Source organism: Oncorhynchus gorbuscha, linkage group LG13 (genome assembly GCF_021184085.1).
Source record: "Oncorhynchus gorbuscha isolate QuinsamMale2020 ecotype Even-year linkage group LG13, OgorEven_v1.0, whole genome shotgun sequence".
Classification (NCBI taxonomy): Eukaryota; Metazoa; Chordata; class Actinopteri; order Salmoniformes; family Salmonidae; genus Oncorhynchus; species Oncorhynchus gorbuscha.
The window spans coordinates 83,192,433-83,208,420 of NC_060185.1; the positions used below are offsets into that span (position 1 = coordinate 83,192,433).

At 45.2% G+C, this 15,988-nt stretch overlaps 1 protein-coding gene across 2 annotated transcripts in view; it reads left to right on the plus strand.

Annotated features, from left to right (window-relative positions):
* Positions 1-14,959, plus strand: part of psd2 (pleckstrin and Sec7 domain containing 2) — a 30,921-nt gene extending 15,962 nt beyond the window's left edge. For both annotated transcript variants that reach the window (XM_046296666.1, XM_046296667.1), the window contains exons 2-13: positions 1,046-1,243; positions 1,576-1,656; positions 2,096-2,256; positions 10,162-10,220; positions 11,838-11,927; positions 12,095-12,138; positions 12,206-12,399; positions 12,601-12,671; positions 12,846-13,003; positions 13,458-13,602; positions 13,730-13,873; positions 14,249-14,959. In XM_046296666.1, coding sequence (XP_046152622.1) covers positions 1,046-1,243; positions 1,576-1,656; positions 2,096-2,256; positions 10,162-10,220; positions 11,838-11,927; positions 12,095-12,138; positions 12,206-12,399; positions 12,601-12,671; positions 12,846-13,003; positions 13,458-13,602; positions 13,730-13,873; positions 14,249-14,467 — 1,564 coding nt within the window. In that variant the 3' untranslated portion in view covers positions 14,468-14,959. The remainder of the gene's footprint in view (positions 1-1,045; positions 1,244-1,575; positions 1,657-2,095; positions 2,257-10,161; positions 10,221-11,837; positions 11,928-12,094; positions 12,139-12,205; positions 12,400-12,600; positions 12,672-12,845; positions 13,004-13,457; positions 13,603-13,729; positions 13,874-14,248) is intronic.
* The last annotated feature ends 1,029 nt before the right edge of the window (positions 14,960-15,988 follow it).

Consider the following 15,988-nt stretch of genomic DNA (forward strand, 5'->3'; position numbering starts at 1 on the left):
GTTAAGCGCTTTGGACAAGTAACCAAAAGGTTGCTGGTTCGAATCTCCAAGCCAACTAGTTGAAGAATCTGTCAATGTGCCCTTGAGCAAGGCATTTCACCCTAATTGCTAATGTAAGTCGCTCTTGATAAGAGTCTGATAAATTACAAAAATGTTTAAAAAATAACGATGAATAGAATGTAAGGAGGGCAGTTATTTTGTTAATAGTTCCTTGTTTGTCTCAGGATAGATAAATAATAGTAGATCTTCCTAGTACAGAGGGAGGTATGAGTACCAATTCTAGTTTGGGGTTCCATCCTTGTGAGAGGCTTGTGCTGTGTTCTTGGCACGCTGTTAGCTGCAGTGAGGATTGTGGGTAATTGTGATGGAGGAGACATCAATTTGAGAGGGGTGGTAATTGCGCCCGTCGTCTCTCCTGTCAGGACACCGGGTTCCGCCGCCCGTCGTGACCACGGCAACCAACACATTACCGTGCCGCAGCGTATTGAATTTAGGAAGTAACGCAATTGCTCTAATCAGATTCTGCAGAAAAATGTTAATCATCTATAGAGAGAAAGTTGACTATGTCAAAGAGACACACAAAATGATAGGGACACATGGTCTGGTTGAGGCCTGTGACGTTTGTATTTAGTACTATTTCAGTAGTGATTGTTTAGGAGGTTTTATGTGTTTTGGTTAGAGTGATAGAGCTATGTAGGAATGGCTATGTTTCAGATAAGCTATCTTTGTGTCTTCAGAGGATTTTATATTATTGAATCAGGGTTATATGAGAGAAAGCAATCTTATGTTGATAGAATATCACACATTCTTATTTATTATCGTATCTATCTGTTTATGCTTGTCTAGTGACAAGGTTCTTGAAATTGGAGTTTATAGCTCCCAAATATCCTCACATTCTATGTTTTCATCATCATGACTGTCAGTGATCATGCTAGGGTTATGTAGAAGACTCAAATGAAGTTTGCTCACACTAGGGCACTGTTCTGTGGGGCAGGTAGGTGCCCTACTATACGCTCAATAAGGCTGTCGTGTGTGTCCTCTTCAGTGATGCCAACCTCCTCACGGACGTGCTGTCGGACTCAGAGTCGGAGCTGGGTGGCCTGGAGCAGCTGGAGAGAAGCAGCACGGAAACCCTGGCCAACGGTTGCCGTGCCGACTGCGACGCCGCCAAACGCCTGGCCAAGCGTCTGTTCTACCTGGAGGGCTTCAGACGCTGCGACGTGGCACGCCACCTGGGCAAGAAGTGGGTGTCAGGCACAAACACAAGACCAACCAACCACACACACACACAAGACCAACCACACACACACACACACACACACTGTCATTCAGTTCCACATTGATACACATGCATATGTCTCACAGTGTTTATATTGTATTAATATGTATTTTGTATCATCTTAAATGTCACATCTATTTCTCTCTCTCTCTCTCTCTCTCTCTCTCTCTCTCTCTCTCTCTCTCTCTCTCTCTCTCTCTCTCTCTCACACACACACACACACACTCCCAATCCCCCCTTCTCTTTCCCCCTCTTTCTCCCCTCCCCCATTTCATTTCCCTCTGTCCATCCTGCAGTAACGACTTCAGCCAGCTGGTGGCGTCAGAGTACCTCAGCTTCTTTGACTTCTCTGCCCTGTCATTGGACAAGGCCCTGAGGTAAGACCAGTCAGCACTATTCTCACATTACTGTTTACAACATATTAGCCTAACAGCCTTTCTCTGAGTATAGAGCTGTAGTGTGTCTCTATTTTGTAATACAGTCAACTGTCACCTCCTGGTATACCATGATTTGGGACTGTCTTGAATGCATGTATTAAACACAGCATGCGGATATTTAAAGTATATTAACATGTTTGTATTGGGAGTGGTGAACCACAGTTACACTGAGTTTGCACTGAATGAATGTGCAATGTACTGTACTAATCTACTGTAGCCTTAGTCTTAAAATGCCATTGACGATTTCCGAACCAAAGTGAGGAAGCTTGTAAAAGGTTGTAGCCTGTAGCCTATATCACTGTGAGGACAAATACACGTTGCATTCTAGCCTGAAAACAATACTGCCTGCTCACTCGTTGGTCTTTGACCTAATTCTCAGGAACTTCCTGAAAGCCTTTCCTCTGATGGGTGAGACCCAGGAGAGAGAGAGAATCCTGGTCCACTTCTCTAAGAGGTTCTGTGTCTGCAACCCCACAGCCCTCGCCCCCGATGGCAAGGACAGATCCAAACGGGATGATGATGATGAAGAAGAAGATGATGGTGATGATTATAATTAGGGTGGTTGGTAGGGTGGGGATAGGGCTGTGGCAGGCATGACATTTTGTCAGCCGGTTATTGTCTTGCAAATTACTGCCGATCTCAGGGTAATTGACCGTTAATTAACATAAACACGTTTAGCATCTCCAGCAGGCCTCCACTCATACAAGCCGCTGATGCAGCATCACAATAAATCCATCATTTATTTTAGGCAGACCGAAAGAAGCATTATGATATGATGTGTTTCAGTAGAACAGAATATGAGTTGGCCTGTCATGCAGGTGAAAGAGGACCCAAAAGCGACTTAACAGAAACAGAGTTTATTTAAGTCCAAAACGGAATAACAGAAATCCTCTAGACTTGTAGAGGGGAAACAACTGGAGAAGCGGCCACAGACTGCAGGTCGCTTCGGGTAGGCGCAGGCCGTAGTCGACAGAGACACCTGCTCACACGCAGCATCTGATGAAGGCAAAAAAACACGACAGGACAGGGCGATACACAATCACAGCAAAAACACGACAGGACAGGGCGAAACGCAATCACAGCATGGTGAATACAATACAAGGAACCGACGGGACAGGAACGGAACACAAAGGAATAAATAGGGACTCTAATCAGGGGAAAGGATCGGGAACAGGTGTGGAAGACTAAATGATGATTAGGGGAATAGGAACAGCTGGGAGCAGGAACGGAACGATAGAGAGAGGAGAGAGGGAGGGGGAGAGAGAGGGATAGAAAAAGGGAACGAACCTAATAAGACCAGCAGGGGGAAACGAACAGAAGGAAAAGCAAAATGACAAGATGATATAAGACAAAACATGACAGTACCCCCCCACTCACCGAGCGCCTCCTGGCGCTCTCGAGGAGGAACACTGGCGGCAACGGAGGAAATCATAGATCAAACGGTCCAGCACGTCCCGAGAAAGAACCCAACTCCTCTCCTCAGGACCGTAACGAAAAACGATAAAAAGGGAAACTAGGGTACTACTCTAAAAAAAAAATGAGAACTAGGGACAGACTGAGACACAGCAAGGGCAGGAACAAGAACAGGAGAGATGCGATGGCAGGGAACAGACTGAGACCCAGCAAGACCAGGAGCAGAAGCAGAAAAAAAATTACCAGACTTCTTCTGCGCGCAGTCTGAACACGCAGCCACGAAACGGCGCGTTTCACGCTCCTGAGTCGGCCACCAAAAGCGCTGGCGAATAGAAGCAAGAGAGCCTCGAACACCGGGATGACCAGCTTTCTTGGCAGAGTGAGCCCACTGAAGAACAGCCAGACGAGTGGAAACAGGAACGAAAAGGAGGTTACTAGGACAAGCGCGCGGCGACGCAGTGTGCGTGAGTGCTTGCTTAACCTGTCTTTCAATTCCCCAGACTGTCAACCCGACAACACGCCCATAAGGAAGAATCCCCTCGAGATCAGTAGAAGCCACAGAAGAACTAAACAGACGGGATAAGGCATCAGGCTTGGTGTTCTTGCTACCCGGACGGTAAGAAATCACAAACTCGAAACGAGCGAAAAACAACGCCCAACGAGCTTGACGGGCATTAAGTCGTTTGGCAGAACGGATGTACTCAAGGTTCTTATGGTCTGTCCAAACGACAAAAGGAACGGTGCCCCCCTCCAACCACTGTCGCCATTCGCCTAGGGCTAAGCGGATGGCGAGCAGTTCACGGTTACCCACATCATAGTTGCGCTCAGATGGCGACAGGCGATGAGAAAAATAAGCGCAAGGATGAACCTTATCGTCAGACTGGAAGCGCTGGGATAGAATGGCTCCCACGCCTACCTCTGAAGCGTCAACCTCGACAATGAATTGTCTAGTGACGTCAGGAGTAACGAGGATAGGAGCGGACGTAAAACGTTCTTTTAGAAGATCAAAAGCTCCCTGGGCGGAACCGGACCACTTAAAACACGTCTTGACAGAAGTAAGAGCTGTGAGAGGGGCAGCAACTTGACCGAAATTACGAATGAAACGCCGATAGAAATTAGCGAAACCTAAAAAGCGCTGCAACTCGACACGTGACCTTGGAACGGGCCAATCACTGACAGCTTGGACCTTAGCGGAATCCATCTGAATGCCTTCAGCGGAAATAACGGAACCGAGAAAAGTAACGGAGGAGACATGAAAAGAACACTTCTCAGCCTTTACGTAGAGACAATTCTCTAAAAGGCGCTGTAGAACACGTCGAACGTGCTGAACATGAATCTCGAGTGACGGAGAAAAAATCAGGATATCGTCAAGATAGACAAAAACAAAAATGTTCAGCATGTCTCTCAGAACATCATTAACTAATGCCTGAAAAACAGCTGGCGCATTGGCGAGACCGAACGGCAGAACCCGGTACTCAAAATGCCCTAACGGAGTGTTAAACGCCGTTTTCCACTCGTCCCCCTCTCTGATGCGCACGAGATGGTAAGCGTTACGAAGGTCCAACTTAGTAAAGCACCTGGCTCCCTGCAGAATCTCGAAGGCTGATGACATAAGGGAAGCGGATAACGATTCTTAACCGTTATGTCATTCAGCCCTCGATAATCCACGCAGGGGCGCAGAGTACCGTCCTTCTTTTTAACAAAAAAGAACCCCGCCCCGGCCGGAGAAGAAGAAGGCACTATGGTACCGGCGTCAAGAGACACAGACAAATAATCCTCGAGAGCCTTACGTTCGGGAGCCGACAGAGAGTATAGTCTGCCTCGAGGAGGAGTGGTCCCCGGAAGGAGATCAACACTACAATCATACGACCGGTGAGGAGGAAGGGAGTTGGCTCGGGACCGACTGAAGACCGTGCGCAGATCATGATATTCCTCCGGCACTCCTGTCAAATCGCCAGGTTCCTCCTGAGAAGTAGGGACAGAAGAAACGGGAGGGATGGCAGACATTAAACACTTCACATGACAAGAAACGTTCCAGGATAGGATAGAATTACTAGACCAATTAATAGAAGGATTATGACATACTAGCCAGGGATGACCCAAAACAACAGGTGTAAACGGTGAACGGAAAATCAAAAAAGAAATAGTCTCACTGTGGTTACCAGATACTGTGAGAGTTAAAGGTAGTGTCTCAAATTTGATACTGGGAAGATGACTACCATCTAAGGCAAACATGGGCGTAGGCCTGTCTAACGGTCTGAAAGGAATGTTATGTTTCCGAACCCATGCTTCGTCCATGAAACAACCCTCAGCCCCAGAGTCAATCAAAGCACTGCATGTAGCACCCGAACCGGTCCAGCGTAGATGGACCGACATAGTAGTACAAGATCTAGATGAAGGGACCTGAGTAGTAGCGCTCACCAGTAGCCCTCCGCTTACTGATGGGCTCTGGCCTCTTACTGGACATGAATTAACAAAATGTCCAGCAACTCCGCAATTATCCTCCGTTCCCTCTCCTTATTCGAGATGCGAATCCCTCCCAGCTGCATGGGCTCAGTCTCAAAGCCAGAGGAGGGAGATGGTTGCAATGCGGAGCAGGGAAACACCGTTGATTCCACGAGCCCGGTGACGAAGATCTACCCGTCGTTCTATGCGGATGGCGAGAGCAATCAAAGAATCCACATCTGATGGAACCTCCCGGGAGAGAATCTCATCCTTAACCACTGCGTGGAGTCCCTCCAGAAAACGAGCGAGCAGCGCCGGCTCGTTCCACTCACTAGAGGCAGCAAGAGTGCGAAACTCAATAGAATAATCCGTTATGGACCGTTCACCTTGGCATAAGGAAGCCAGGGCCCTAGAAGCCTCCCTACCAAAAACTGAACGGTCAAAAACCCGAATCATCTCCTCTTTAAAGTTCTGGAATTTGTTAGAGCAATCAGCCCTTGCCTCCCAGATAGCTGTGCCCCATTCTCGAGCCCGGCCAGTAAGGAGTGAAATGACGTAAGCAACCCGAGCTGAGTATGTGTTGGGTTGGAGAGAGAACACAATCTCACACTGCGTGAGAAAGGAGCGCACTCAGTGGGCTGCCCGGAGTAGCAAGGTGGGTTATTAACCCTAGGTTCTGGAGGCTCGGCAGGCCAGGAAGTAACAGGTGGCACGAGACGTAGACTCTGGAACTGTCCAGAGAGGTCGGAAACCTGAGCGGCCAGGTTCTCCACGGCATGGCGAGCAGCAGACAATTCCTGCTCGTGTCTGCCGATGGCTCCTTGGATCTTGACGGCATTGTAACGAGCTCTGTAGTCGCTGGGTCCATTCCTTGGTCGGTTCCTTCTGTCATGCAGGTGAAAGAGGACCCAAAAGCGACTTAACAGAAACAGAGTTTATTTAAGTCCAAAACGGAATAACAGAAATCCTCTAGACTTGTAGAGGGGAAACAACTGGAGAAGCGGCCACAGACTGCAGGTGTTATCTGCTCACACGCAGCATCTGATGAAGGCAAAAAACACGACAGGACAGGGCGATACACAATCACAGCAAAAACACGACAGGACAGGGCGAAACGCAATCACAGCATGGTGAATACAATACAAGGAACCGACGGGACAGGAACGGAACACAAAGGAATAAATAGGGACTCTAATCAGGGGAAAGGATCGGGAACAGGTGTGGGAAGACTAAATGATGATTAGGGGAATAGGAACAGCTGGGAGCAGGAACGGAACGATAGAGAGAGGAGAGAGAGGGAGGGGGAGAGAGAGGGATAGAAAAAGGGAACGAACCTAATAAGACCAGCAGGGGGAAACGAACAGAAGGAAAAGCAAAATGACAAGATGATATAAGACAAAACATGACATGGCCTACTGTATGTTATCTGGCTATGCTCCATGCTGTAGGCTATAGGCTTGTTCATTTAGCTGGCTAGATACTGTATGTTTTCTGGCTATCCTCCATGCTGTAGGCTTGTTCATTTAGCTGGCTAGATACTGTATGTTATCTGGCTGTGCTCCATGCTGTAGGCTTGTTCATTTAGCTGGCTAGATACTGTATGTTATCTGGCTGTGCTCCATGCTGTAGGCTTGTTCATTTAGCTGGCTAGATACTGTATGTTATCTGGCTGTGCTCCATGCTGTAAGCTATAGGCTTGTTCATTTAGCTGGCTAGATACTGTATGTTATCTGGCTATGCTCCATGCTATAGGCTTGTTCATTTAGCTGGCTAGATACTGTATGTTATCTGGCTATGCTCCATGCTGTAGGCTATAGGCTTGTTCATTTAGCTGGCTAGATACTGTATGTTTTCTGGCTATGCTCCATGCTATAGGCTTGTTCATTTAGCTGGCTAGATACTGTATGTTATCTGGCTATGCTCCATGCTGTAGGCTATAGGCTTGTTCATTTAGCTGGCTAGATACTGTATGTTATCTGGCTATGCTCCATGCTGTAGGCTATAGGCTTGTTCATTTAGCTGGCTAGATACTGTATGTTATCTGGCTATGCTCCATGCTGTAGGCTTGTTCATTTAGCTGGCTAGATACTGTATGTTATCTGGCTATGCTCCATGCTGTAGGCTTGTTCATTTAGCTGGCTAGATACTGTATGTTATCTGGCTGTGCTCCATGCTGTAGGCTTGTTCATTTAGCTGGCTAGATACTGTATGTTATCTGGCTATGCTCCATGTTGTAGGCTATAGGCTTGTTCATTTAGCTGGCTAGATACTGTATGTTATCTGGCTATGCTCCATGCTGTAGGCTATAGGCTTGTTCATTTAGCTGGCTAGATACTGTATGTTATCTGGCTGTGCTCCATGCTGTAGGCTTGTTCATTTAGCTGGCTAGATACTGTATGTTATCTGGCTATGCTCCATGTTGTAGGCTATAGGCTTGTTCATTTAGCTGGCTAGATACTGTATGTTATCTGGCTATGCTCCATGCTGTAGGCTGTAGGCTTGTTCATTTAGCTGGCTAGATACTGTATGTTATCTGGCTATGCTCCATGCTGTAGGCTTGTTCATTTAGCTGGCTAGATACTGTATGTTATCTAGCTATGCTCCATGCTGTAGGCTGTAGGCTTGTTAATTTAGCTGGCTAGATACTGTATGTTATCTGGCTATGCTCCATGCTATAGGCTTGTTCATTTAGCTGGCTAGATACTGTATGTTATCTGGCTATGCTCCATGCTGTAGGCTATAGGCTTGTTCATTTAGCTGGCTAGATACTGTATGTTATCTGGCTATGCTCCATGCTGTAGGCTATAGGCTTGTTCATTTAGCTGGCTAGATACTGTATGTTATCTGGCTATGCTCCATGCTGTAGGCTATAGGCTTGTTCATTTAGCTGGCTAGATACTGTATGTTTTCTGGCTATGCTCCATGCTATAGGCTTGTTCATTTAGCTGGCTAGATACTGTATGTTATCTGGCTATGCTCCATGCTGTAGGCTATAGGCTTGTTCATTTAGCTGGCTAGATACTGTATGTTATCTGGCTATGCTCCATGCTGTAGGCTATAGGCTTGTTCATTTAGCTGGCTAGATACTGTATGTTATCTGGCTATGCTCCATGCTGTAGGCTTGTTCATTTAGCTGGCTAGATACTGTATGTTATCTGGCTGTGCTCCATGCTGTAGGCTATAGGCTTGTTCATTTAGCAGACAATATATGCTTATAAGTCCGGTGCCATTATTTTATAGTAAGAAGAATATAATTGAACTTAACTGAACAAAATAGAAAGGATATTTTTCACATTCCGGAGCAAGTGTGCTTATGAAGTAGCTATGTTGAGCGTAAAAATGATCATTTGAAACAGGTCCTATACGCTAGATTGAGTTATTTGGCAACTTTAGTTTTGAATGATAAAAACCTTAGAATGTCAAACATATGGTCTGCATGATGCGACTACAGGCTATTGATGATTTGAGAAAGTCACATAAAAAGCCTACGCTCTGTTCCTTGCCTCAGGCTGCACAGCCGTTCTCTCTTCAAGTGATCATATTTCACTCATCAAATCAAATGTTATTGGTTGCATACATATATTTAGCAGATGTTATCCCAGGTGAAGCAGAATGCTTGTGTTTCTAGCTCCAACAGTGCAGTTATGAGTACATTTTTTAAAATAAATACAGGCAAATCCCCCAAATAAAAAGAAAGGAATGAAGAAATATCAGAACAAGCCATGTCAGAGTCAGGAATATTAATGTATACAGTGCATTCGGAAGTATTCAGACCCCTTGGCAATTGAATCCATTTTAGAATAAGGCTGTAATGTAACAAAATGTGGACAGTGTCAAAAGGTCTGTATACTTTCCGAATGCACTGTATTAGAGCTTATGAATACGCATAGACCGATATATGAGCCCAAGACTGGAAAAAACACTGAATTAAAATAATGATTGTGCTGTTATACAATACATAGCCTACCACATTTTGGAGTATAGGCTAGACCAATTATGTATCAAAGACATCTTAAATCAATGTTTTTTTTAAATGTTTTTCTATCATGCGTAGTATGTGGTAGGTAGGCTATTAAGCTATGTATTGTATAACTGCACAATCATTATTTTAATTCAGTGTTTTTTCCAGTCTTGGGCTCATATATCGGTCTCTATGTCTATAGGACAGTAGAGTTCTGAGTACCAGGCCATTAGCGACGTGAAGGTCGTTAACGAGTTGAGTACTACTAACGCATGTCCAGAGGAGATTTACTCAACGGTCACGTGGATTATTATTATTTACATTGTTGTACCTCTTTTTTGTGATATCCAATTGGTAGTTACAGTCTCGTCCCATCGCTGCAACTCCCCTATGGACTCGGGAGAGGCGAAGGTTGAGAGACATGTATTCTCCGAAACACGACCCTGCCAAGCAGCACTGATGATGCCTCTAGCACTGCGATGCAGTGCCTTAGACTGCAGAGTATTGTTGAGACTTTGTCAAGTATTGTTGAGATGATTTTTTAGCCTACTGTTAAAATAAGCCATTTGAGTCATCCATGACATTTAGATAACATTTAAAAACATGTTCTCTTCTTCTTCCAACAGACGGAGCCCATACATTAACCTGCGCCTTAATGCTGCTCAACACTGATCTACATGGACACGTATGTACAGCTCTGTTATCAAACCTACAGTCTGTGAAGATAGATGGAAATCAATGTACAGGCAGGAGCCCCCAGAAATACTAATCAATCCTATTTGACATACAGCAGATCCCTGAGGAGTAGAGCCAAAACCCTGTCTAACATGACTCACGCACCAACACAATTGACGTAGAGAAACCTACTGTCGCTTCGGCTCATTGTATTTATGTATTTTGCTTGTCTGTCTTTATATTATTATTATTATTATTATAGAATAAAAATAAAGCCCCCCTTAAGGCAGGCAACACCTGTTTAGAAGTGATGTGCTACAGCAACAATAGCTTCCCTCTCTGTCTCACTCTCTCTCTCTACATCTGTCTCTCTTCTACCTCTCTATTTCACTATCTCTCTGTTACCCTCCAGCTCAATCTCTCAATCTCCATCTCTGTTCTCCTCTGACCCACTTTCTGCCCTCTTTTTGTCCCGTCTTTCTGTCTCCTACTACTAAATACCACAGCACTATATACTAACTCTTATCCAGTGTTACTTTAACACATGCTCTCACAATTTAACTCTCTGTTCTTATATGTCTACTAACATATCCTCTCGTGCTTCTAACATACTCTCTCAACCTCCTTCGTTTCTTCTCTTCTCCTCTCCTCTCATTCCCTCTATTGTCCTGCGTTCTGTCTGACCTCTGTGTGACCTCTGTGTAACCTCTGGCTGTCCTGCTCCGTAGGTGGTAAGTGGCTTTTAGCACTAACCTCTTCTGTGTCTCTCCATGTACCGTATATCTGTGGTCATAATGTAACCAATCAACCGCATAATGCATGGAAGAGAATAGCTAATGCTCTACCTGCACACCACTGACACCTAGTGGTCATTCAGGGGAATTATTCACAGTACTGCATAACATATTCACATCGATTTGCATTTACAGTAGTGTTTCTCCTAGCCTTGTTAAGATCCACCTACTATAGAAAATACAGTAAACGTCTGAAGAAAAGTTTGTCAATATTTACATTTACCGGTAGGTAGTAAGACTGTGAATCCCAAATCACCCCCTCGCCCCTACAGACCCACTTGGAGGGCCCTCGGTTGTCATATGTTGCTGACGAAACTCCTAGGGTGACTTCCAGAGAGTGGCGAGGGGATCAATAAACCCATCAACTGTTGTTTTACAAGTTATAAACCTCAGTAACAGTTAAACATTTAATTTGAGGTATAGGCTATTTCATCTGTTACGTGTGTCATTTCTTGAAATCAGACAAACAAATGCATGTGGTTTACAATTAGACCTGCCTCTCCATTATTTTGTATTAAATTGTGCGAACTCCAAACATCATTATTTTGGATTAAATTGTGAGAACTCCAAACATATTGTGGTGCTTGTCGGGATAGCACTTCGCTCTGAAGCCTGCAGCCTTGCTGGCTTTGGCCGAAGTGGTTATCGGAATTAGCCCCTACACCCTCAATAATTTTCACTTCCGAAGCTTTGGGATACTTATGCATAAGGCGGAGGTGAGCAAGAATGCACAAATGGAGGGCTGAGGGTTGTGGGAAAGGGAAGGGAGTGATTTAGGATTCAGCCTTATGTTTCATTGTCCAGAACAGCCTTCATGTGTCTCTCTTGTCCAGAACATTGGGAAGAAGATGTCTTGCCAGCAGTTCATCGGTAATCTGGATGGCCTAAACGATGGCAAGGACTTCCCTAAAGACCTGTTAAAGGTACAGTAATCAATGCTAGGACAATATTGATGAGAACACTTCAACTAGGCTCCTTACTAATGCTTTGTCTTACTAATGTAATATTTGGTCAGATTCCAATGTTGGCATTACTTTTTTCAATGAGGTGGGACTCTCTCACCATTTTGATTTCTTTACTTCCTGTTTAGGTGCTGTATAATTCAATAAAGAACGAGAAACTTGAATGGGCAATGTGAGTATCCCTTCTCAGGTGTGTGCGTGTGTGTCCTATGTTATTTCTGATGTCTGATGTATTGCAGTGAGGAAGAGGAGTTCAGGAAGAGTCTATCGGAGCTGGTGGAGGAGCAGTATGAGGGAGGGGGGAAGAGGGGGGTTGCCAGGGTAACGGATGGCAATAACCCTTTCATCGCCATCCCCATCCTACCCAACGCTGTCACCTATAAACATGGTGTCCTGTCCCGCAAGAGCCACGCAGACATGGACGGCAAACGCAGTGAGGATAAACTTGCGCGCGCACACACACACACACACACACACACACACACACACACACACACACACACACACACACACACACACATAGATGGGCTAGGTTGGAAGGGAATTTCTTAACGCATAAGTCTTCAGTTATTGGGAATTAAATAAGTTTAGAAATAACAGTTGTCTCACTCCCTCTCCCTCTCCCTCTCTCTAGCCCCACGAGGACGACGAGGCTGGAAGAAGTTCTATGCGGTTCTAAAGGGGATGATCCTTTATCTACAGAAGGTACCAGATACCTCTCCGTTACCATAGAAACAGACTTCTACCACTGCAGTAGAATGCAGCAGTGGTAGCTCAGCTGCGTGTGTGTCACTCTCTCTCTCCCACACACACACACACACACACAGTAGTAGGAGCTCTCTGACGACGTTATATGTGTGTGTCTCCCCCTGTTGACAGGATGAGTATAAGGCTGATGCAGAGCTGTGTGAGGGGGACCTGAAAAACGCTGTGCGTATCCACCATGCGTTAGCCACCCGCGCTACAGACTACAGCAAGAGACCCAACGTCCTCAAACTAAAGACCTCTGACTGGAGAGTGTTCCTGCTGCAGGCACCGTAGGTCCTCTGCTACTCTGGCCTGTAGGGGAGGCCTGTTCTCTCTCTCTTGACAGGAGAGTGTCCCTGCTGCAGGCACCGTAGGTCCTCTGCTACTCTGGCCTGTAGGGGAGGCCTGTTCATGGGAACCAGCTACATGTCCTCTAATGCACATTTGGTTATTTTGTCACTCAATGATAACTGACTTTCATGATGTACAGAAATTTGGTGTTATTATTAGCCAAATATTATTAGCCTTTAGATATTTTGTTGCAACTTGTGACATACTCTCTCTCATAATAATGTATGCTATTTAGCAGACGCTTTGTCCATGCATATATTTTACATACGGGTGGTCTCTAGAATCGAACACGTTATCCTGGCACTGAAAGCGCCATGCTCTACCTTCTGAACACATACAGACACATACAAATGTCTCTCTTTCTCTCTGTCTGTGTCCTTTCTTTCTTTGAAGGAGTGAAGAGGAGATGATGTCGTGGATATTCCGTATTAACCTGGTAGCAGCTCTGTTCTCCGCCCCGGCCTTCCCTGCTGCCATTGGCTCCATGAAGACGTTCTGTAGACCTCTACTGCCCTCCTCCTCTACCCGGCTAAACCAGGTGCACGCAAACACACATTCTCTCACAGACAACCACATATATAGCATGGTGCAACCTAAATTGATTGTGTTATGTGATTGGTTGTTACTGGTGCCTGCTGTTTGATGGGTTGCTGTGATTGGTGCAGGAGGATCAGCTGCAGTCCCACGAGGGGAAGCTGAAGCAGATGAGTGTGGAGGTGGAAGAGCACAGGAAGAACCCTCCCTCGCCTTCTCCCAAGAGCAGAGAGTGGGAGGAGTACCGAATCAAAGAGCACTACCTCATATATGAGGTGAGAAGGAGAGAGGCTACAGGTCTTTGGCCTACATCCCTTTGCATAATATGTGTAGTTTATCTTAAGGGAGAAAGGTTGCATCTCTCTTTCTTTCTATGTATCTCTTTCTCTCTCTGTGTGTAACTGTTTCTATGTGCATAGGTCCTGATATATCTGAAATAGATGTTCTGCTGTTGTGTTATAGTTGTGACAGAATCACGAGATCAATGTGCTATATCCCCTTTCTCTGTGTTTTTCCCCATCATTTGTCATGAACCCTCTTTCTCTCTGTAGAGTGAGCGTTGTGTAATAGCTGTGTGTTAAATGAGCCATGTGTGATATACGCATATTTATAGTCACATCATCTTCATTCCCCTTCTCTCTCCATTGCAGAAGAGTCGGTACGAGACGTATATCAACCTTCTCCAGGCCAAGATGAGGGCAGAGACAGACGACTTGGAGAAGATAGAGGCTAGCGTGATGAGCGGGATTGGGGAGGGCCGAGGGGGGCACGAGGGATACCTCCGGAAGACCCAGTCCTCTCCTTCCATCAGCCAGCACGATGTCAATAGCAGGGCCTCTGGACGCACTGGCCCGGTCCAGCAGAGTTGAGAGGAGAACCCCTTAAAAAATATAATGCACCCCGTAACTCTGTCCTCTGAGCCAGAGGGCTCTCCCCTCCAAACGCCTGAGAACTGGACCCCCAAATCCTCCCTCCTTCCTATTTCATTGCACAGTAAAGCGGTAATAATTGTTCCAGCTATACAGTATTAATGGTGTTATTTAACCAACAGCTAATTGTCTCTGGCAGTGCTTATAAGAACACTTATAATGGAGAACATGAAGATGTGGAAAAAAGAACGAAAGAGGAGAGGACTTACCGGCATAAAGGAAGTGTGGAGTGGAGTTTTTTTGTTTGAGGAGGTGGATGGTGGATTTCAGGGTGGAGGGGTACAGTAGCATAGTAGTAGGGCGACAAGTAGCCTAGCAGTTAAGAGATTTGGGCCAGTAACCATCGCTGTTTTGAATCCCGAGCAGACTAGGTGAAAAATCTGTTAATGTGCCCTAGAGCAAGGCACTTAACCCACAATTGCTCCTGTAAGTCGCTCTGCATAAGAGCATCTGCTAAATGACTAAAATGTTAAATGTACACTACCATTCAAAAGTTTGGGGTCACTTAGAAATGTCCTTGTTTTTGAAAGAGAAGCTAATTTTTTGTCCATTAAAATAACATCAAATTCATCAGAAATACAGTGTAGGCATTTTTAACGTTGTAAATAGCTATTGTAGCTGGAAACATATTTTTTAAAATGGAAAATCTACATAGGCGTATTCCAATGGCATGTTGTGTTAGCTAATCGCAGTTTAACATTTTAAAAGGCATTAGAAAACCCTTTTGCAATTATGTTAGCACAGCTGAAAACTGTTGTTCTGATTAAAGAAGCAATAAAACTGGCCGCCTTTAGACTAGTTGAATATCTGGAGCATCAGCATTTGTGGGTTCAATTACAGGCTCAAAATGACCAGAAACAAAGCCCTTTCTTTGGAAACTCGTCAGTCTATTCTTGTTCTGAGAAATTAAGGATATTCCATGCGAGAAATTGCCAAGAAACTGAAGGTCTCGTACAACGCTGTGTACTACTCCCTTCACAGAACAGCACAAACTGGCTCTAATCAGTAGAAAGAGGAGTGGGAGGCCTCGGTGCACAACTCTCAACGTCAACAGTTAAGAGTTGCAAAGAAAAAGACATATCTCAGCCTGGCCAATAAAAATAAAAGATTAAGATGGGCAAAAGAACACAGACACTGGACAGAGGAAGATTGGAAAAAAGTGTTATGGACAGACGAATCTAAGTTTGAAGTGTTCGGATCACAAAGAAGAACATTCGTGAGAAGCAGAAAAATTGAAAAGATGCTGGAGGAGTGCTTGACGCCATCTGTCAAGCATGGTGGAGGTAATGTGATGGTCTGGGGGTGCTTTGGTGGTGGTAAAGTGGGAGATTTGTACAGGGGAAAAGCGATCTTGATGAAGGAAGACTTTCACTCCATTTTGCAACGCCATGCCATACCCTGTGGGCGGTGCTTAATTGGAGCCAATTTCCTCCTAAAACAGGACAATGACCAGCTCCAAAC